The sequence below is a fragment of the Salmo salar genome, chromosome ssa05 (genome assembly GCF_905237065.1).
Source record: "Salmo salar chromosome ssa05, Ssal_v3.1, whole genome shotgun sequence".
Lineage (NCBI taxonomy): Eukaryota > Metazoa > Chordata > Actinopteri > Salmoniformes > Salmonidae > Salmo > Salmo salar.
In genome coordinates, this window is record NC_059446.1 from 48599027 (window position 1) to 48621954 (window position 22928).

The window sequence follows — 22928 nt, forward strand, 5'->3', positions numbered from 1 at the left end:
AACAAATAACACAACAATTACATACTTATTTTATTTATGTCATAAATAAAGTTATGCAACACCCAATGCCCCTGTGTGAAAAAGTAATTCCCCCTCACACTCAGTAACTGCTTGTGCCACCTTTAGCAGCAATGACTCGAACCAAACACTTCCTGTAGTTGATTATCAGTCTCTTACGTCGCTGTGGAGGAATTTTGGGCCGCTCTTCCATGCAGATCTGCTGTAATTCAGCGACATTTGTGGGTTTTCAAGCATGAACTGCTTGTTTCAAGTCCTGCCACAACATCCCAATTGGGATTCAGTCTGGACTTTGACTAGGCCATTCAAAAATGTTGACTTGTTTGCCTTTTAGCCATTTTCATGTAGACTTTGTGTTTTTTGGATCGTCTTGCTGCATGACCCAGTTGCGCTTCAGCTCACAGACTGATGGCCCGACATTCTCCTGTAGAATGATCTGATACAGAGCAGAATTCATGTTTTTTTTTCTATTGAGGCAAGTCACCCAGGTCCTGAGGCAGCAAAGCATCCCCAAAGCATCACCTGTTTGACCTTTGTTATGAGGTTCTTACTGTGGAAGGCAGTGTTTGGTTGTCGCCAGGCATAATGGGACCCATGTCGTCCAAAAAGTTGACTAAAGTTATACTTTTCAGTCATCTGTCCATATAACATTCTCCCATGAGTCTTGCTGATCTTCCAGGTGTGTTTTGGCAAAGATGAATCAACTTTTTGGACGACATGGGTCCCATTATGCCTGGCGAAAACCAAACACTGCATTCCACAGTAAGAACCTCATACCAACAGTCAAGCATGGTGGTGCTAGTGTGATGGTTTGGGGTCGTATCCATTTTTTTGTTATTTGTAAACTCAGGTTCCCTTTATGTAATATTAGGTTTTGGTCTGATAACATTCAGTATAAAACAATTTGCAAAAATATAGAAAACCCAGAGCTCTAAATTACTTTTTTTTTTTTTTTTTAATCGATTGAGATATAGACTACTGTATTGGGCCTTGAAGTATTCTATCTACTTCTGAAGCACACTTTGTGCCCTTGAAACTAATATGTAACTCTGTAAATGCATTTAGGACCATATATGACCAAAATTGTTACACTTTATAGCCCTGACCGCACCTACCATGTTGCTACAATGTAAGTACAAGGGCTGAGACAGTAATGGAATTTTGGATGAAAGTTATTAGTCAGTCAAATAAACGTGTTCACCGTTACAACCGTTCGAATAGCAAAACAATTATAATACATGTACGAAACATGTGAACACTGAGTGTACAAAACATTAGGAACCGCTTCCTAATATTGAGTTGCACCCCCTTTTCCCCTTAGAACAGCCTGGACTCTACAAGGTGTCGAAGGTGTTCCACAGGGATGCTAGCCCATGTTGACTCCAATGCTTCCCACAGTTGTGTGAAGTTGGCTGGATGTCCTTTGGGTTGTGCACCATTCTTGATACACAAGGGAAATTGTTGAGCGTAAAAAACCCAGCAGTGTTGCAGTTCTTGACATACTCAAACCGGTGAGCCTGGCACCTACTACCATACCATGTTCAAAGGCACTTAAATATTTTGTCTTGCCCATTCACCCTCTGAATGGCAGACATACGCAAACCATGTCTCAAGGCTTAAAAATCCTTCTTTAACCTGTCTCCTACCCTTCATCTACACTGATTTGAAGTGGATTTAACTGGTGATATCAACAAGGGATCATAGCTTTCACCTGGATTCACCTGGTCAGTCTGTCATGGAGAGAGAAGGTGTCCCTAATGTTTTGTACACTCAGTGTATATATATTTTTTTAAAGCACATTTTCTCCTCTGCTCCTAACTGCATTGTGCTGCTGCTGCAGGGAGTGGGGTGTTGCCTAGGAAACCGAAGCCTTGTTTGCTACAACACCTTGCATGTTTCAGCAAGGAGCAACACAGTTTCATCACATTGTAGAGTCCATGTTACAGCAGAAACTGACTCAACAGCACGAATGGCCGGCCATCCTGTCTTCAGTCAGCTGGTCGTTCATGTACAGTACCAGTCAAAAGTTTGGACACACCTACTCATTCAAGGGTTTTTCTTTATTTTTTACTGTTTTCTACATTGTAGAATAATAGTGAAGACATCAAAACTATGAAATAACACATATGGAATCATGTAGTAAGCAAAAAAGTGTTAAACAAATCAAAATATAATTTATATTTGAAATTCTTCAAAGTAGCCACCCTTTGCCTTGATGACAGCTTTGCACACTCTTGGCATTCTCTCAACCAGCTTCATCGGGAATGTTTTCCAACAGTCTTGAAGGAGTTCCCACACATGCTGAGCATGTTTGGGAAGACTCATCCCAAACCATCTCAATTGGGTTGAGGTCGAGTGATTGTGGAGGCCAGGTCATCTGATGCAGCACTCCATCACTCTCCTTCTTGGTCAAATAGCCCTTACACAGCCTGTAGGTGTGTTGGGTCATTGTCCTGTTGAAAAACAAATGATAGTACCACTAAGCGCAAATCAGATGGGATGGCGTATCGCTGCAGAATGCTGTGGTAGCCATGCTGGTTAAGTGTGCCTTGAATTCTAAATAAATCACAGACAGTGTCACCAACAAAACACCATCACACCTCCTCCATGCTTCAAGGTGGAAACAACACATGCGGAGATCATCCGTTCACCAACTCTGCGTTTTACAGAGACACGGCGGCTAGAGCCAAAAATCTCTCATTTGTAATCATCAGACCAAAGGACAGATTTCCACCGGTCTAATGTTTATTACTCGTGTTTCTTGGCCCAAGCAAGTCTCTTATTATTGGTGTCTTTTAGTAGTGGTTTCTTTGCAGCAATTCGACCACGAAGGCCTGATTCACGCAGTCACCTCTGAACAGTTGTTGTTGAGATGTGTCTGTTACATTTATTTGGGCTGCAATATGCGGTGCAGTTAACTCTAATGAACTTATACTCTGCAGCAGAGGTAACTATGGGTCTTCCTTTCCTGTGGCGGTCCTCATGAGAGCCAGTTTCATCATAGCGCTTAATGGTTTTTGCGACTGCACTTGAAGAAACTTTGAAAGTTCTTGCAGTTTTCCGGATTGACTGACCTTCATGTCTTAAAGTAATGATGTACTGTTGTTTCTTGTTGCTTATTTGAGCTTATCTTGCCATAAAATTGGCTTGGTCTTTTACCAAGTAGGGCTATCTTCTGTATACCACCCCTAACTTGTCACAACACAACTGATTGGCTCAAACGCATTAAGGAAAGAAATTCAACAAATGAACTTTTAACAAGGCACACCTGTTAATTGAAATACATTCCAGGTGACTACCTCATGAAGCTGGTTGAGAGAATGCCAAGAATGTGCAAAGCTGTTATCAAGACAAAGGGTGGCTACTTTGAATAATATAAAATATATTTTGATTTGTTCAACACTTTTTTGCTTACTACATGATTCCATATGTGTTATTTCATAGTTTTGATGTCTTCACTATTATTCTACAATGTAGAAAATAGTAAAAATAAAGAAAAAACGTTCAATGAGTAGGTTGTGCCCAAACGTGTATATATTCATTTATTTAATGGATATGACAGTTATTTAATTGTCATGATGGTCTTCATCCATAACCATCGGTTATATGGTAATTGTGCCAGCCCTAGTAAATACATATAGTAAATACATAGGTTTTAAGGCAGTCAATGTGAAGTGGGACCAATACATGTATAGTTCCTGAAGTTGAGAAATAGGTATCAGCCACGGTCACTGTGTGCGGTGATCAGCCCCCATGTTATCACAGTGGTAATATCAAGGCACAAGGCGAGACCCAAATGCAGACACAGGAGGCAGATGGTTGGAGTCTTACAATGTTTATTAATCCAAAGGGGTAGGCAAGAGAATGGTCGTGGACAGGCAAAAAGGTAAAAACCAGATCAGAGTCCAGGAGGTACACAGTGGCAGACAGGCTTGTGGTCAAGGCAGGCAGAATGGTCAGGCAGGCGGGTACAAAGTCCAGAAACAAGCAAGGGTCAAATCCGGGAGGACTAGAAAAAGGAGAATGCAAAAAGCAGAACGGGAAAAACGCTGGTTGACTTGGAAACATACAAGACGAACTAGCACAGAGAGACAGGAAACACAGGGATAAATACACTGGGGAAAATAAGCAACACCTGGAGGGGGTGGAGACAATCACAAGGACAGGTGAAACAGATCAGGGCATGACAGGTAAGGTTTGTTTAGCTATATTGCAATGGTTACAGCTGGAGTTATACTCTTGAGTTATCTATGTCTGTACATCTGTTAATCTGAAACATATGCCCCTTCCAGGAGCTGTACAGCCAGTCATATGATGAGATTGGGGTGATGTTCGCCTCCATCCCCAACTTCTCGGACTTCTACACAGAGGAGAGCATCAACAACGGGGGGATTGAGTGCCTCAGGTTCCTAAACGAAATCATCTCCGATTTTGACAGTGTAAGAATCTCATGAATGCATAATTTGATTTTGTGACTTGTAACAGTCGTGCAAATGTTGGAACTAGCTTGTTATAACAATGGAAGTACTGTATGTTATTACTCCCTATTCCCGATGCATGCCACTGTATGGGAATTAAAGATGCTGCCTAACACTTTGAGACTTGACCTTTCAACCCGTGACCTTTAACCTCTGACAGCTCCTGGACGAGTCTCAGTTCCGCTGCATCACCAAAATCAAAACCATTGGCAGCACCTACATGGCAGCATCAGGTGTCACTCCCAACGTCAGCAACGGCTACGCCTGTCTGAAGGTCAGCTCATTACCATGGTCATCAGCCATTGGGTCTGGGTCAGGGGAGGCTTAGTTTAGAGCATCTTCGACTGTTTGTGGTAGCAGGTGTAGAAATGTGATCTAGAGTTTTAGTACTGATCTTTTACAGAGGATATGTTAATTTTATGGGTGATGATGATCATAGTGGTGGCGGTGATCAAATTATATTCACTTAACTTGATGATGGTGATGAAGTTGGTTAAGGTAGAGGGCTCTGTTGTGCAGAAAGAGGAGCTGACTGACAGAGAACGCTGGCAGCATTTGGCAGATCTGGCTGACTTTGCTCTGGCCATGAAGGTCACGCTCATGAACATCAACTACCAGTCCTTCAACAACTTTATGCTACGCATAGGTCAGTGCTAACCTTTCAGCCATATTTTTTAAGGTGAGAGGAGAATGGAGAGCGTGTCCTAGTTTTGTACTGCATGCATATCATGTATCCCATACTTCCTCCTCTCCCCAGGTTTGAATAAAGGGGGGGTGCTGGCAGGTGTGATTGGCGCCCGGAAGCCTCACTATGACATCTGGGGCAACACTGTGAATGTGGCCAGTCGCATGGAGTCCACAGGGGTCATGGGTAACATCCAGGTAAGGCCTCTCCATACAGGGTGCGACGAGATGCAGGATGTGATAAGTAGTGAGGTGACAACCAGACAATCAGTTATAGCTGTAGCGCATTGGCCCGTAAGGTTGTTGATGTACCTGATTTCTGGTGAGGACTGAGCAGGAGCACTTGATAGCCTACAATGATTGATACATTGCAGTCACCTGCATGATCTCAAAACCACATATAGCAATCTGATACCCGACTGCACAGTCGATGATGTGGCATGAAACCATTGGTTGACTGAAATGTAGTCTGCCTGGAATGCAGCCATTGTCTCACAGATGGCTATAATAACACAAGAATAATCCTACTTTGTTTGATTACTATTTAGATCGTGTGATTTGACATCAGGGAATATCTTTAAGTGTATTACCAAATCTGGGCTGAAAACACATGTGTTGGCTGGATCTGTATGCATACTGAGATTCATCACCTAAAATTCAATGTGATTCTGCTTCCCCCAGGTGGTGGAAGATTGCTACCACATCTTGAAGGAGTACGGATTCCGTTTTGTGAGGAGGGGACCCATCTTTGTGAAGGGGAAAGGAGAGCTGCTTACCTACTTTCTGAAGGGTAGAGAAAAACAGGGATCCTTCATCAACGGCTCCTCGGTCACCCTGCCACACCAAGTGGTGGACAACTCCTGACCTGCGTGTCAACGCTCACAGAAACACAAACACACACACATAATCAGAAATATACATTCTAAGGTATAAGTGAGATCTGAATTAATGCTTATACCAACACTCCATCTTTCAGAATTGCAAAGTATGTAAGAGGATATGAACATCTTGCAAAGAGAGAAGATTTGTCCCGCCTCCCCACCCTGCCTGTTCAAATACTTTTTTTGCAATACTACAAAGCTTTTCAAAATAGTGCTCAGCTACTTGCACTACAGACTTATGAACACATATCACGCTACTGTATAGTCACACATATTTACACACATTCTTAGACAAACACTCTTTAGACACACATCGTCTGACAAACACACATTCATGTATTCACTACAATGCCATCACTCAAGCCAGATGCAGCCAGGCTGTGACTAAATGCCTCATTTTGAATACTTTCCCCCTTTTACAAAATACTTTATATTTGGAAAATAATGGATTTCATTGTGTTTGTTACAGTATCTCCAAACTGCTTGGAGATGAAGATGACCTGAGATAAGATGGTAGTGTTTGAAGGTTAATGCAGAGTGTATGTGTGTGCGCTGAATCAGCTTGCAGTGAAAGTTTTCTTTCTCACGTTTTTTCCGATCCGGAATCAAGTAATGTTACCATGCCCTCTTTCTGTTTGCTATGAATTTGGAACACATGCCTTCTCAGTTCTCTGCTCTTCCCCCCTGGGCTTACATTGGCACATTTCACTTCTTTACGGCATCTGAGGCTATTCTGACAGTGGGTACAGGTGTGAGTCCTCAGGTGTGAATTTGGAGACAGGTTGAATGTTTTTGTGTTTTTGGGAGGCATTGCAGGTGTGTGCATGCATGTTGTAAAGCAAGAGTGATTCATGGTATTTTAGAGTTTGTGGTCACCAGGTCTTTGTGAGTAGCTGACACCTGTGGCCATTATGGGTATTCTGGTGGGTAGAAATGCAGTGCCCTGAAAATGTATTTGCCCCTTTTCGGATTTTCTCTATTTTTACATGTTTTTGATACTGAATTAGCAGATCTTCAACCAGAATCTAATATTAGATAAAGGGAACATCAGTTTACAAATAACAAAAAAAATGCATACTTATTTTATTTATTTAAATAACAAAGTTATGCAACTGTGTGAAAAATGAATTGCACCCTTACACTCAATAACTGGTTGTGCCACCTTTAGCTGCAATGACTACAACCAAATGCTTCCTCTAGTTGTTGATCAGTCTCTCACATGGCTGTGGAAGAATTTTCACCCACTCTTGCATATAGAACTGCTTTAACTCAGCGATATTTTGGTATTTTCAAGCATGAACTGCTTTTGTCAAGTCCTGCCACAACATCTCAATTGGGATTAGGTCTGGACTTTGACTAGGCTATTCCAAAACTTAAATTTTGTTGCTTTTTAGCCATTTTCAAGTAGACTGGACTGTTTTGGATTAGATTTGACTTGGCCTAGTCAAAGTCCAGACCTAATCCCAATTGAAATGTGGCAGGACTTTAAATGAGCAGTTCATGCTTGAAAACCCACAAATGTCGCTGAGTTAAAGCAGTTCTGCATGGAAGAGTGGGCCAAAATTCCTCCACAGCGATGTGAGAGATTGATCAACAACTCCAGGAAGCGTTTGGTTGGAGTCATTGAAGCTAAAGGTGGCACAAGCAGTTATTGAGTGTGAGGGGGGAATTACTTTTTCACACGGGCATTGGGTGTTGCATAACTTTGTTTATGAAATAAGTATGTAATTGTTGTGTTATTTGTTCACTCAGGTTCCCATTATCTAATATTAGGATTTGGTTGAAGATCTGATAACATTCAGTATAAAAAATATGCATAAGTAGAGAATTAAAAAGGGGCAAATACTTTTTCACAGCACTGTATGTTTGTTTGTTTGACTGTATGTAAGGTGGATATGTGAACAGTATTGCAGATGCGGGTGAGTTTCCTTTGCTCGTATTGTATCCCCATCAGTGTCTTTTGTCCGAAATTGGATGAAAGCGCAATAGTTTATTCTTCTACAACCCTCTGTCTTCACTTGCCCCTTACACAAATTAAAACATTGCTGGCCCTTTAATTAATATTTTTATAACTAAGTTTCATTCATGCTGAGATTCTATTTAAAGTGAAGGGATAAAGGACTAACGAGTCTGAGTTGTACATACAGTTTACTGTTCATTAAATTAATTTATTGCAGATGTCAGGGACAGATTTCCTTTTTTAAACCAATGTAAAAGTGCCAATGTTGAAGGAATGGCTTTGGTCCCTGAATATGTGGCCAAAATGCAGGTCTTTGCTGTTTCTCTATTTGTATTTTAAAGAACCTCAGGCTTGGGAATAAAATGGCACTTTGAATGGTCTGTAAACTATCTGGGTTTGAGTTTAAAGATAAGTTAATAATGTATTTCATTTAAATTATTTGTCATTTTCAAGTGTATTGATTAAAAAAAGAATTTAAACCATTGTCTCTAATACTTTCTTTATTCAGTGTGTTTTGGGTAGGTCTGTTGTCTCCTCTTTTGATAGCATAAAGTTGTCATGTATGTGTGAGAGTATGATGTCTGATCCATTGCTTGTAGAAGTTGCAGAACCTAATGAGCACAATATGTTGAAAAGACATTTCAACTAACTTTGCTTACTGAGAAGAGGTCCCCTTTTTGATGTAGCTTGAAAAAAACAGAGGGGCAACCTGCAATTGCAACTTCCATTTTTAGACTTAAATTCATGATATATACGGGTGTATATAATAATAATCCATTGATTATTGAAGAATATAACATATTGTCTCATGAGCTTAGGTCAATTGTCATACTCCACCAGAACTGAAAATATAAGCTGTTTTACTCCAATGTTTGTAAACAATGTAATTTGAAACAAAAGCTGTATAGCCTCAACTGGTTAATTCTATTATTTTGACGTCATGGATGGTCAGTCCTTGCATCCATAGCTCTGTCTATGAATTTGAGTGGTTGCGTTGTGGCGCTGTTATTGTTAGAACTGCAGATTTACCCTTTTATCGTAAACAAGTTATTCTTTTCCCGATAGATAATTAATCAATTAAAATATAAAACAAATACATATACATTTAAAAAAGGTATATTAACTTGTGAAACAAACAAAGTTCAGTATGAACTTCAAGGGCACCACCTATAGACTACCCGGACACAAGGGAGTGTCGGAATTTCCGGTGACGTCACTGCGTCTCAATATCCATAATGGGTCTGCAGCTGTCTGAAGAGCAACAATAACAAGAGAAGCTCAGCGACAAAACGAGTTATTGTCTCGTCTCTGACACCTTTGCTAGCCCCAACTTCACATCATTCTGTCACCAACACTCTTGGTGAATTAACTCTGGCCTCCGCTTCCTCTGACTCGGAAACCGGCGGAGCGTCGCCGCCACCGCGGAAGAAATACCGAGCTTCGGTGGCGGAGGGAGCAGGGGGGCTTGGGGCTTCAATTGGGTCAGCGGCCCTGTGTACAGTTGTGGGGATTTTAACTTTTCCCAATTCTCCCGTTGCTCCTGTCATTCGATTCAATCCGCACAGTGTAGCCCACATCAACATTAATAATATGCAAGCCAACGGGGCAGGACAGGGTCAAGATTCGGAGCTGTCCTGCCTAAACAACAGTGCGCAAAACGGAGAGTCGTCCTCCGCCGGGGAAGCTCACACTAACGTTAATGGACTATCCACAACAAACAATGGGAACTCTGTCAGTAACAACGACGGTATCCCAGCCCCAGCAGCATCCAACAACACCGTGTCTTCGGATGCAAACTCCGTGAAAAAGAAGAAACGTCTTTCTCAGTCAGAGGAAGATGTCATTAGACTTATAGGGCAACATTTACACGATTTAGGACTTAAGTAAGTAACGTTAGCCAACGTTTGCTTCCTAGCTAGCTGTCAGCTGATGCTAAATCATGTCCTTCATAATAACCGCGAATAAAGCAAGTCATCATGTTGACAGCGACTAGTTCGGTGAGATAAACAGAGGGGTTTTGTAGAGGTAAATGGAATACAGCACGGGTCCTTTAGAAAATTGATGAAGGGAGAAAGATGGCCCATTACACAATTTAGCTCGTCTTGGTAGGAAGCTAGCTAACGTTAACTGTTACTTTGGGGGTCCAGAAATGGAACTCCATGAAATGACAAGAACATGCAGTTTTCTGGTTAAGTAGCCTAAAGAAACACCAATTCCCGAATCATCAGCCATATGCATACTTATATATTTTTAAGTGTAATTAAAAATATGCTTATAATGACATTACTCTTGGGAGTTGCCAAGACCATGGAAACTGGAAAATCTAGTCCAGAATGCTTTGAGAATGTTTGGTTACGCGATAGTATTTGCATGTCAATCAAGCCACAAGGTCACGTGAAATCGATCTGTTTTCATTAAGAATTTTGAAAATTGAACGGTCACAACATTTGCCTCCAACGTTAAAGATATGTCTACATATTTGATACAGCACAAGTCGAATTGTTTAGGACTTTTGCAAGTCATTGATAAAGATACAATGATCAGGCATTGTGATGTACTTGACCAAGTAATAAGTTAGTAAACATGATTCAAATGAATAACTTTTTTATAACCTGGTCAGGGCTCTTGACAAAATAAGAAATTTAACAAACATTTTAGTGTTGAATGCCTGTACATAAAATAATGCTATTTGCAAATACTTTGTATTTCTCCTTTGCATGTGCTTACCCTCCCACTCTCATCTACAGTCAGACAGTGGACCTGTTGATGCAGGAGTCTGGCTGCAGACTGGAGCATCCCTCTGCCACAAAGTTCCGCAACCATGTGGTGGAAGGAGAGTGGGACAAGGTGATGAAACCATTTTAGATGTTTTTATTTTTAATCATGTAACCTTGGAGGTAAACAACACATCTGTTCTGCTTGTTGGCTTATTTTATTAATTTCCCTCAAACTTTTTAAACAACAATTTCGCTTATTAAGTTGAAATGTACAGTAGTTAGAAAACAGAAAATAACCAGTGTCTATTATTATTTTTTGATTATAGGCTGAAAGTGACCTGAATGAGCTGAAAGCATTGATGCATTCTCCAAGTGCTATTGTGGTAAGCCCAACAGTGCAACAGTTAGTGCTGAGTGATTGGTGCATTTTGAGGTCGGTTTTGATTATATATAAGAAAAGAAAAGAAATTTTTTCAATTCTTGTTTTTTAACATTAAATGTGCTATGCATTGTGGGTTGAATGCTGTAACACAGAATAAAACAATTAATTACTGCTTATCACTTATTAATCATAATCTATTCACATTTAATAAAATATTTAAGTTTTTCTGTATGTTACATTTGTTTTAGGCCTATTTGATTGCTATTATTTCATTCCACGTCATCATCTCTATAGAGCTGATGCTTATGCTGTCTGACAAAATCACTATTTTAGTAGTTCTTCACAGTAAATAAGGCATACTTTTATGACTGCTACCAACTATCAATCTTAGATTTTGTATTTTGAGGTAGCGATACCACACAAAGCAACTGCTCTCTATCCATCTTGATTGTGTGTTCTTCTGTCTCTTGATTATGGTCATTGTAGGTAATTACCATGTTTTCTGCACCAAACTATGTAGAATATTGGCCTGTTGGAAACTCCCTACAACATTGCGCAGTTCGGGCTTGATCTGATTTATCTCTAGAGAAATTGCACTCAGAAAAAAACCCTGAATAAAATGGAATTCAAATAATTGAACTGACATCGGTCAATTAGTTGTTTAAAAAGCGAAAAATAACTGACATTTCGGTTAATCACTAAGCACTAGCTACAGTAGAATGTGGACAAGACATTGACAACTATTGCTTGTCAGAGTAAAAGAGTAGGATGTGTAGGCTACATTTTCTTCATAGACAACCATTTTGATATGTTTTAAGATGCATGTGCTTAACTCATAATGCACTCATATTTTCCTCCCGTCTGTCTTATTTTCTCCTCTATAGCGGATGAAGTTCCTGCTCCTGCAGCAGAAGTACCTTGAGTATCTGGAGGATGCCAAGGTCTTGGAGGCGCTGCAAGTCCTGAGAGCTGAACTCACTCCCCTCAAGTACAACACAGAGCGCATCCACATCCTGAGCGGGTAGCTACCTCTGATCAACAGTCCTAATGCCCTACCACACCATTAAGAAATGGCCTAGATCACAGAGATATAGCTAAGCCTCTTTTGAAATTGAAACCGCTGTCACTTGTAGTGCCTTTTAAAACTAATTTGATGCACGTCCATTGCAATGTGGCAACTAACTATCAGTGAGGAGTGTTTGTGTTGGAGTACAGCCAAATCCTCATTCAGTATGGTCGAAGATATGGATTTGTTAAAGACACATTTTTTGCTTCTCTTTGAATTTTAGCTGATTTTGAGTTAGACAGGGAATCCCATTATTCTAGCTGACTGTCTCCGTGGTGCTGGGGGTGAGTCCTGCAGGGCAGCCTAATACTGATGTCGTCTATTTCCAAGGTACCTGATGTGCAGCCATGCAGAGGACCTGAGAGCAAAGGCAGAGTGGGAGGGCAAAGGCACTGCCTCCCGCACTAAACTCCTGGACAAGTTACAGAGTGAGTGCCATCTTACACGCACACATACTCACACACACATACCACATCCTCACATTCAGCCTTCCCCCTGGTTTTAAGATGAGTGCACCTTTATTATCAAATGAATTCCTCTTGTTGGGTTCTGAGAATATGAAATATACTTATTCATGTCACCGAGGGAGAGTGGGAAATGTAGAACGTTTACATTCTGTCCGGATATGTTATTGTTAGCCATCAAGGATCCTATGGGAGGAGAAAAGACAGTCTGGTACGAGTCAACATGACATCCGTGAGTTGGGAAGGAGTGAGCACTTTGGTGCGGAGGTCAGGTCAGATGAAGTGAGGAAAGAACGGATATCACTAAGGTTCTGTCTAGCAACCGCGATGCATTGACTGTTCAGATGTGTAGGAGGAGACTCAGCATAGGAGGAAGGGTTAAATATCAGATCTTGGGTGAAAATGTCTTACGCAGCTGTATTGACCTAATGGGTGAATTAACTTGGTTTGAGCTTTATTAAGCGTGCGTGAGTTTTAATAGGTTCGTTTAGAACCTAACACTCTCCAGATTAGAAACAGAACTGATGGTATTTAAACACATATTTTCTTCCTCTTCTTATCCGAGTGACATTTTAAGAATAGACTTTCTTTTAAACAATGTACAGTGGGGCAAAAAAGTATTTAGTCAGCCACCAATTGTGCAAGTTCTCCCACTTAAAAAGATGAGAGAGGCCTGTAATTTTCATCATAGGTACACGTCAACTATGACAGACAAAATGAGAAAAATAAATCCAGAAAATCACATTGTAGGATTTTTTATGAATTTATTTGCAAATGATGGTGGAAAATAAGTATTTAGTCACCTACAAACAAGCAAGATTTCTGGCTCTCACAGACCTGTAACTTCTTCTTTAAGAGGCTCCTCTGTCCTCCACTCATTACCTGTATTAATGGCACCTGTTTGAACTTGTTATCAGTATAAAAGACACCTGTCCACAACCTCAAACAGTCACACTCCAAACTCCACTATGGCCAAGACCAAAGAGCTGTCAAAGGACACCAGAAACAGAATTGTAGACCTGCACCAGGCTGGGAAGACTGAATCTGCAATAGGTAAGCAGCTTGGTTTGAAGAAATCAACTGTGGGAGCAATTATTAGGAAATGGAAGACATACAAGACCACTGATAATCTCCCTCGATCTGGGGCTCCACACAAGATCTCACCCCGTGGGGTCAAAATGATCACAAGAACGGTTAGCAAAAATCCCAGAAGCACACGGGGGTCCTAGTGAATGACCTGCAGAGAGCTGGGAGAAAAGTAACAAAGCCTACCTTCAGTAACACACTACGCCGCCAGGGACTCAAATCCTGCAGTGCCAGACGTGTCCCCCTGCTTAAGCCAGTATATGTCTAGGCCCGTCTGAAGTTTGCTAGAGAGCATTTGGATGATCCAGAAGAGGATTGGGAGAATGTCATATGGTCAGATATAACCAAAATATAACTTTTTTGGTAAAAACTCAACTTGTCGTGTTTGGAGGACAAAGAATGCTGAGTTGCATCCAAAGAACACCATACCTACTGTGAAGCATGGGGGTGGAAACATCATGCTTTGGGGCTGTTTTTCAGCAAAGGGACCAGGACGACTGATCCGTGTAAAGGAAAGAATGAATGGGGCCATGTATCGTGAGATTTTGAGTGAAAACCTCCTTCCATCAGCAAGGGCATTGAAGATGAAATGTGGCTAGGTCTTTCAGCATGACAATGATCCCAAACACACCGCCCGGGCAACGAAGGAGTGGCTTCGTAAGAAGCATTTCAAGGTCCTGGAGTGGCCTAGCCAGTCTCCAGATCTCAACCCCATAGAAAATCTTTGGAGGGAGTTGAAAGTCCGTGTTGCCCAGCGACAGCCCCAAAACATCACTGCTCTAGAGGAGATCTGCATGGAGGAATGGGCCAAAATACCAGCAACAGTGTGTGAAAACCTTGTGAAGACTTACAGAAAACGTTTGACCTGTGTCATTGCCAACAAAGTGTATATAACAAATTATTGAGATAAACTTTTGTTATTCACCAAATACTTATTTTCCACCATAATTTGCAAATAAATTCATAAAAAATCCTACAATGTGATTTTCTGGACTTTTTTTCTCATTTTTGTCTGTCATAGTTGAAGTGTACCTATGATGAAAATTACAGGCCTCTCTCATCTTTTTAAGTGGGAGAACTTGCACAATTGGTGGCTGACTAAATACTTTTTTGCCCCACTGTATCTCTCTCCCTCTCTCTTTGTTCCCCTCATTCCTATCTTATCACACTGTGCCTCATTCCCTCCCTTCTCCTGTCTGTAGCGTACCTGCCTCCCTCTGTGATGCTGCCTCCGCGCCGGCTGCAGACCCTGCTGAGGCAGGCTGTGGAGCTGCAGAGAGAGCGTTGCCTCTACCACAACACCAAACTGGACAGTGGCCTGGACTCTGTGTCCCTCCTCCTGGACCACGCCTGCAGCCGGTAAGGCTCTTCACTCTATACTCTGTCTATATTTACAGTGGGGCAAAAAAGTATTTAGTCAGCCACCAATTGTGCAAGTTCTCCCACTTAAAAAGATGAGGCCTGTAATTTTCATCATAGGTACACTTCAACTATGACAGACAAAATGAGAAGAAAAAAAATCCAGAAAATCACATTGAAGGATTTTTTATGAATTTATTAGCAAATTATGGTGGAAAATAAGTATTTGGTCAATAACAAAAGTTTCTCAATACTTTGTTATATACCCTTTGTTGGCAATGACACAGCTCAAACGTTTTCTGTAAGTCTTCACAAGGTTTTCACACACTGTTGCTGGTATTTTGGCCCATTCCTCCATGCAGATTTCCTCTAGAGCAGTGATGTTTTGGGGCTGTCGCTGGGCAACACAGACTTTCAACTCCCTCCAAAGATTTTCTATGGGGTTGAGATCTGGAGACTGGCTAGGGCACTCCAGGACCTTGAAATGCTTCTTACGAAGCCACTCCTTCATTGCCCTGGCGGTGTGTTTGGGATCATTGTCATGCTGAAAGACCCAGCCACGTTTAATCTTCTGATGGATGGAAGGAGGTTTTCACTCAATCTCATGATACATGGCCCCATTCATTCTTTCCTTTACACGGATCAGTCGTCCTGGTCCCTTTGCAGAAAAACAGCCCCAAAGCATGATGTTTCCACCCCCATGCTTCACAGTATGTATGGTGTTCTTTGGATGCAACTCAGCATTCTTTGTCCTCCAAACACGACGAGTTGAGTTTTTACCAAAAAGTTATATTTTGGTTTCATCTGACCATATGACATTCTCCCAATCCTCTTCTGGATCATCCAAATGCTCTCTAGCAAACTTCAGACGGGCCTGGACATGTACTGTTTTAAGCAGGGGGACACGTCTGGCATTGGAGGATTTGAGTCCCTGGCGGCGTAGTGTGTTACTGATGGTAGGCTTTGTTACTTTGGTCCCAGCTCACTGCAGGTCATTCACTAGGTCCCCCCGTGTGGTTCTGGGATTTTTGCTCACCGTTCTTGTGATCATTTTGACCCCACGGGGTGAGATCTTGCGTGGAGCCCCAGATCGAGGGAGATTATCAGTGGTCTTGTATGTCTTCCATTTCCTAATAATTGCTCCCACAGTTGATTTCTTCAAACCAAGCTGCTTACCTATTGCAGATTCAGTCTTCCCAGCCTGGTGCAGGTCTACAATTCTGTTTCTGGTGTCCTTTGACAGCTCTTTGGTCTTGGCCATAGTGGAGTTTGGAGTGTGACTGTTTGAGGTTGTGGACAGGTGTCTTTTATACTGATAACAAGTTCAAACAGGTGCCATTAATACAGGTAACGAGTGGAGGACAGAGGAGCCTCTTAAAGAAGAAGTTACAGGTCTGTGAGAGCCAGAAGTCTTGCTTGTTTGTAGGTGACCAAATACTTATTTTCCACCATAATTTGCAAATAAATTCATTAAAAATCCTACAATGTGATGTTCTGGATTTTTTTTCTAATTTTGTCTGTCATAGTTGACGTGTACCTATGATGAAAATTACAGGCCTCTCTCATCTTTTTAAGTGGGAGAACTTGCACAATTGGTGGCTGACTAAATACTTTTTTGCCCCCCTGTATCTGTCCTTTCTGTGTTCATTCCCTTAATTTGGCCGTCAAAATTGCCTTGCCTTGGACCGTAGCTGTAATGGTCTTACTTCCCAGTAATAGTTTGTTTTGCTTCTATTGTGGTTATGTTACAAAATTGTATGTATAGATCATATGTATTCACGCGCCATTGACTAATGTTCGTTTTCTGACGTTCACATTTTCTAACTGGGAAGGAAATTAAGTGCTTCCTTTAAACCAATGCAAAACCTTAGCGCATTGTCATTATCTGCCCTTGTTTAAAAAATAAATATTAGGTACCCACACTAGCTGGGTAGAACGTTCAGGGTGATAAGGTCTATTCCTGGAATTAACAAAAACTTATTCTCTCCTATATGTCCTCTCTCCCTGACGTCTGAGTGTTGTTATCTGCAGGAAACAGTTCCCTTGCTACACCCAGCAGGTCCTCACCGAACACTGCAATGAAGTGTGGTTCTGCAAGTTCTCCAATGACGGCACCAAACTGGCCACGGGATCCAAAGACACCACAGTCATTGTGTGGCATGTCAACACAGTAGGAACCTTTCTCATTACAGATGAACCATTATCATGCTGATAAGTTTTAGTAAACAGAGCATAAGAGAGGGGGATTTCAAAGGGGTGGCGGAGGCGGGAAGATGTGAACTTTGGGGGAAATTATTAGCTGAGGTGATAACTGTGCTGCTGATTGACAGGAGAGTCACCAGTTGAAGCTGATGAAGACTCTAGAGGGCCACGCCTACGGTGTCTCATACCTGGCCTGGAGCCCTGATGACACTTACTTGATTGCCTGTGGCCCCGATGACTGCTCAGAGCTGTGGCTGTGGAATGTACAGGTAACGTGGATTTACTTTTTATCCAGAAAGCTTGCTGTTGGAAAGGTCAAAAAGTCCTCTGCAAAGTTCTATTCGTCAATGATTGTGTTGCGGGTAAATTACAAATTACTTCCACATCTTACTCTCACCAGGATGAAAATGGTAGTTGTTATTGTCATGTTATTACTAGGCATTACATTGTTTTTAAAGGTTTTTAAAATAGTCCTCCCTGCTCACTCACCCATGTCTCTTGTCATTGGCCAGACGGGTGAGTTGCGGACAAAAATGAGCCAATCACACGAGGACAGTCTGACCAGTGTGGCCTGGAATCCAGACGGCAAACGCTTCGTCACAGGAGGCCAGAGGGGCCAGTTCTACCAGTGTGTGAGTGTCTTCCATCAGCGTGTGACCTGTCTGTCTCAGCATAAGGGCTGATTGAGCTATTGTGTGTGTTGGGACTAATCAGTGCATTGAGGTTGATATAACCTTATCCCCAGGATCTGGATGGTAACCTGCTGGACTCGTGGGAAGGAGTAAGGGTTCAATGCCTGTGGTGCCTGGGTGACACTCGGACCGTCCTGGCATCAGACACACACCAGCGTATCCGTGGTTACAACTTTGAGGACCTTACGGACAGAAACATGTGAGTTAGTCCCATCCATTGTCATATCTAATCATTGTTTCTATATGTACGAGGCCCATCCTGTGCTTATGCAAGTTCTGTCATTTTAATTTTGTGTTTGTGCTGCACTTCCACAGAGTCCAGGAGGACCATCCAATCATGTCTTTCACAGTTTCAAAGAACGGGAGGTTAGCTCTGCTGAATGTGGCTACTCAGGTGAGTGGTTTGGCATTTCTTTGGGGGGGGGGGTTGGTTAGAATTACGTCGAGCTGTCTGAGAATGCACCGGTCAATATTCTGTCTGTCTGTAGGGTGTGCACCTGTGGGACCTACATGACCGGGTGCTGGTGAGGAAGTATCAGGGTGTGACACAGGGCTTCTACACCATCCACTCCTGCTTTGGAGGACACAACGAAGACTTCATCGCCAGTGGGAGTGAGGGTAAGGCACCGTCCTCTTCTAGTTGATGTGTCCAAATTATGGTTTGACATTACTTTCAGTATTATAACCACACTAACTCACTCACACATCAGGGCTGTTTATTAGCTCATGCAACAGAAATCCTTTTCAAACAGTTTGCAAAGGAAAATGAACATTTATTTTTGTAAGGCCAGGTAGTCCCTCCCTGTTTGTCTGTTTTCTTCCATTTGTTGCCTAATGAACATGACCCAGGAAAAGGTAGAGGCGAATGTGTAGCACTCACATGGTCTGGTTTATACTGTGTGTCCTCCATCTACAGATCACAAAGTGTACATCTGGCACAGGCGCAGTGAGCTGCCCATCGCGGAGTTGACAGGTCATTCACGTACAGTGAACTGTGTGAGCTGGAATCCTGTAGTGCCCGGTCTCCTGGCCAGCGCCTCAGACGACGGCACCGTCCGAATCTGGGGGCCCGCCCCTTTCCTTGATGTCCAGGACGCTGAGGGGCTAAGCGGTACGGATTTATTTGACTGGTCATCATACTTTAACTAGTGGCCTAGAGCCCTCTTTATATCTGCCATATGTTTTTGGGTTCAGTGTCTATTATTACCATAGCCTCTACACTGTAATTATGAGACACAGTGGTGTAAAATACAATTTGTAGAACAATTTGAATGGTTTTTAAGTCTATTGTGTAGGGGTGAACCAAGAAGTTAAGGTAATATACATGCAAGTGCTCTTGTATAATTAACTCTACATACGGCATTGTTGGGAGATTGGGAAAGCCATAATCAATCAACAATATAATTGTACTTTGGGTAAAAATATGTATCTTTAACATACAATCTGTAGATCCTATAGGATTAGACAGGTTCAGAATTTATGTGAAACAGCACAGTTGAAAAATATATGGCACATGGAAATCATACAAGGGCAGTTTACAGCGATAAGTGGGATGGACTGCGAGTAGCTGAGGGGTGGTTTTAAAAGCTCATGTTTTATAATAGTTATGACTGACCGCAATGTATAATAAGTACTATTCTATATAGATGTATTGTATATAAAAATGTCAAATAATTTTATTCTTGCTATGTAACTACTGTAAAAAGAAAAAAAAAGTGGCATCTATGTAAAACGTGTGTAGACTACATGTAACAAGAAAATAAAAAACTAAGAACAATGTTTATTTTTGTCATCTGAAGAAGGGGATGGGCAAAAATAAATGTTCAAAAAATAAACAATAAATGAAAATGCTGTTCTGTTTCTCTCTCTCCCTGAAAGAATGTTGTAGCATGGACAGCTGATAGTAACCTTGGAGCAGAAGACACTACTTCTTGAATCCAGGAGAAAAACACTAGACTCTAACGAACGAAGCAGAGAAACTATTGCGTTTTGACAGCTGCTTTCTGAAGGTTTGGCTCTGGGGCTGTGCTCCAGCGGCAGGTGCTAACGTCACACACGCGGAGATGTCAGACAAATCACAAATTAACTGATTACCAAGCAGCCACCTTGACTGACCTCCCACCTCCTCTTACCTGCCTCTCACCTCTTACCTGTGTGGCTCACAGTGTCTGATGTCTTTTGCACCTCCTGTGTTCAGCCAGGCCCCATCCTCTTTCGTCTTGGAGCTAACCCCAGGACTGCCACCTTTCACCTGCCTCGTCGAGAGTTTATTATTTATTATTGATAATATTTATTGTCATGATTAGTACGTTGATATATAGAGAGAGGGCTGTAGTGGTGGACAGTGGTAAGGGTATATACAGTGCTGTGAAAAAGTATTTGCCCCTTTTTAATTCTCTACTTTTGCATATTTTTGATACTGAATGTTATCAGATCTTCAACCAAAACTGAATATTAGATAAAGGGAACCTGAGTGAACATATAACTCAACAATTACATACTTATTTCATAGCCAAAGTTATACAACACTCAATGCCCTGTGTGAAAAAGTAATTGCCCCCTTACACTCAGTAACTGGTTGTGCCACCTTTAGCTGCAATGACTCGAACCAAACGCTTCCTGTAGTTGTTGATCAGTCTCTCACGTCGCTGTGGTGGAATTTTGGCCCACTCTTCCATGCAGAACTGCTTTAACTCAGCGACATTTTGTGGGTTTTCAAGCATGAACTGCTCGTTTCAAGTCCTGCCACAACATCTCAGTTGGGATTAGGTCTGGACTTTGACTAGACCATTCCAAAACTTCAAATTTGTTGCTTTTTAGCCATTTTCATATAGACTTGATTGTGTGTTTTGGATCATGTCTTGCTGCATGACCCAGCTGCGCTTCAGCTCACAGACGGATAGCCTGACAATCTCCTGTAGAATTCTCTGATACAGAGCAGAATTCATGGTTTGTTCTATTAAGTCAAGTCACCTAGGTCCTAAGGCACCAAAGCATCCCCAAACTATCACACTACCACCATCATCCATTTGGAATGGATTAGTCAAAGTCCAGACCTAATCCCAATTGAGATGTTGTGGCAGGACTTGACAAAAGCAGTTCATGCAAGAGTGGGTGAAAATTCCTCCACAGCGATGTGAGAGTCAGATCAACAACTAGAGGAAGCATTTGGTTGAAGTCATTGCAGCTAAAGGTGGCACAACCAGTTATTGAGTGTAAGGGTGCAATTGCTTTTTCACACAGGGTAATTGGTTGTTGCATAACTTTGTTAATACATTTTTTGTAAACTCGGGTTCCCTTTATCTAATATTGGGTTTTGGTTGAAGATCTGATAACATTCAGTATCAACAATATGCCAAAATCACGAAAATCAGGAAGAGGGCAAATACTTTTCACGGCACTGTATATCTATGTTGTTCTTCCAACAGGAAAGTCATTTTTTATTGGTTTATTCATTGCCTCTAATAAACCTCTCAACGTATATGAGATTGGAGTTTTCACACGCTGAAAATAATGACGTATTTTATTTCACCTCAAACTTTTAGCTATTTTTAAATGACAGGACTTACAGGCATTTTAACTGAATCGGATGGATATAAAATCGACAAATCTAAGTGAATCTTGGAGATGCTTGTATGGTTATAATGATTTACGTTTGTTTAGTGTTTTTTAACACAGTAAAATACCCTTTTAAATTGGATGTAGCTTTGTTTCCCCAAAGGATGGGATGGTGAGGTTGATGTGCATGTTGCTTAGGCCTCACTGCTGCCAGAAGAAACCATTTTGACCACCTGTGGTTCATAGCTAAATAGCTTTTGATTATATGGTGGCTATGCTCTTACTCTTCAGATTCCATGCTAGACCTAGTGAAGCACGTGCTGAGGCTAACTTTCTAATGGGAATGTTTAGGAGGTTATAAACTGAGCAAAAAAAGAAACGTCTCACTGTCAACTGTGTTTATTTTCAGCAAACTTAACATGTGTAAATACTTGTATGAACATAAGATTCAACAACTGAGACAAACTGAACAAGTTCCACAGACATGTGACTAACAGAAATGGAATAATGTGTCCCTGAACAAAGGGGGGGTCAAAATCAAAAGTAACTGTCAGTATCTGGTGTGGCCACCAGCTGCATTAAGTACTGCAGTCCATCTCCTCCTCATGGACTGCACCAGATTTGCCAGTTCTTGCTGTGAGATGGTACCCCACTCTTCCACCAAGGCACCTGCAAGTTCCCGAACATTTCTGGGGGGAATGGCCCTAGCCTTCACCCTCCGATCCAACAGGTCGCAGACGTGCTCAATGGGATTGAGATCCGGGCTCTTCACTGGCCAAGGCAGAACACTGACATTCCTGTCTTGCAGGAAATCACGCACAGAACAAGCAGTATGGCTGGTGGCATTGTCATGCTGGAGGGTCATGTCAGGATGAGCCTGCAGGAAGGGTACCACATGAGGGAGGAGGATGTCTTCCCTGTAACGCTCAGCGTTGAGATTGCCTGCTATGACAACAAGCTCAGTCCGATAATGCTGTGACACACCGCCCCAGACCATGACGGACCCTCCATCTCCAAATCAATCCTGCTCCAGAGTACAGGCCTCGATGTAACGCTCATTCCTTTGACGATAAACGCGAATCCGACCATCACCCCTGGTGAGACAAAACAGCGACTCATCAGTGAAGAGCACTTTTTGCCATTCCTGTCTGGTCCAGCGACGGTGGGTTTGTGCCCATAGGCGACGTTGTTGCCGGTGATGTCTGGTGAGGACCTGCCTTACAACAGGCCTACAAGCCCTCAGTCCAGCCTCTCTCAGCCTATTGCGGACAGTCTGAGCACTGATAGAGGGATTGTGCATTCCTGGTGTAACTCGGGCAGTTGTTGCCATCCTGTACCTGTCCCGCAGGTGTGATGTTCGGATGTACCGATCCTGTGCAGG

General features: G+C 42.0%; 2 protein-coding genes across 5 annotated transcripts in view; both read left to right on the forward strand.

The window, feature by feature from the left end:
• The window catches only part of LOC106605024 (adenylate cyclase type 3), a 29405-nt gene extending 20905 nt beyond the window's left edge, over window positions 1-8500 (forward strand). For all 3 annotated transcript variants that reach the window (XM_014200240.2, XM_014200241.2, XM_045718307.1), the window contains 5 exons: window positions 4311-4457; window positions 4657-4770; window positions 5016-5142; window positions 5254-5378; window positions 5862-8500. In XM_014200240.2, the coding sequence (XP_014055715.1) occupies window positions 4311-4457; window positions 4657-4770; window positions 5016-5142; window positions 5254-5378; window positions 5862-6044 (696 nt within the window). In that variant the 3' untranslated portion in view covers window positions 6045-8500. The remainder of the gene's footprint in view (window positions 1-4310; window positions 4458-4656; window positions 4771-5015; window positions 5143-5253; window positions 5379-5861) is intronic.
• Window positions 8501-9215: 715 nt separating this feature from the next.
• Window positions 9216-21926, forward strand: LOC106605031 (WD repeat-containing protein 26). Of its 2 annotated transcripts, XM_014200260.2 has the most exons (14): window positions 9216-9904; window positions 10769-10868; window positions 11065-11121; window positions 12005-12141; window positions 12517-12614; window positions 14939-15095; window positions 17127-17265; window positions 17426-17566; window positions 17810-17929; window positions 18043-18188; window positions 18305-18383; window positions 18478-18607; window positions 18906-19100; window positions 19868-21926. In XM_014200260.2, exons 1-14 carry the CDS (start codon window positions 9612-9614, stop codon window positions 19888-19890), a joined length of 1815 nt encoding a protein of 604 aa, XP_014055735.1. In that variant the 5' UTR covers window positions 9216-9611; the 3' UTR covers window positions 19891-21926. The 2 variants fall into 2 exon arrangements, with proteins under 2 accessions (XP_014055735.1, XP_045574264.1); XM_045718308.1 differs by lacking the exon at window positions 19868-21926 and having other exon boundaries at window positions 18906-19768.
• Window positions 21927-22928: the final 1002 nt, after the last annotated feature.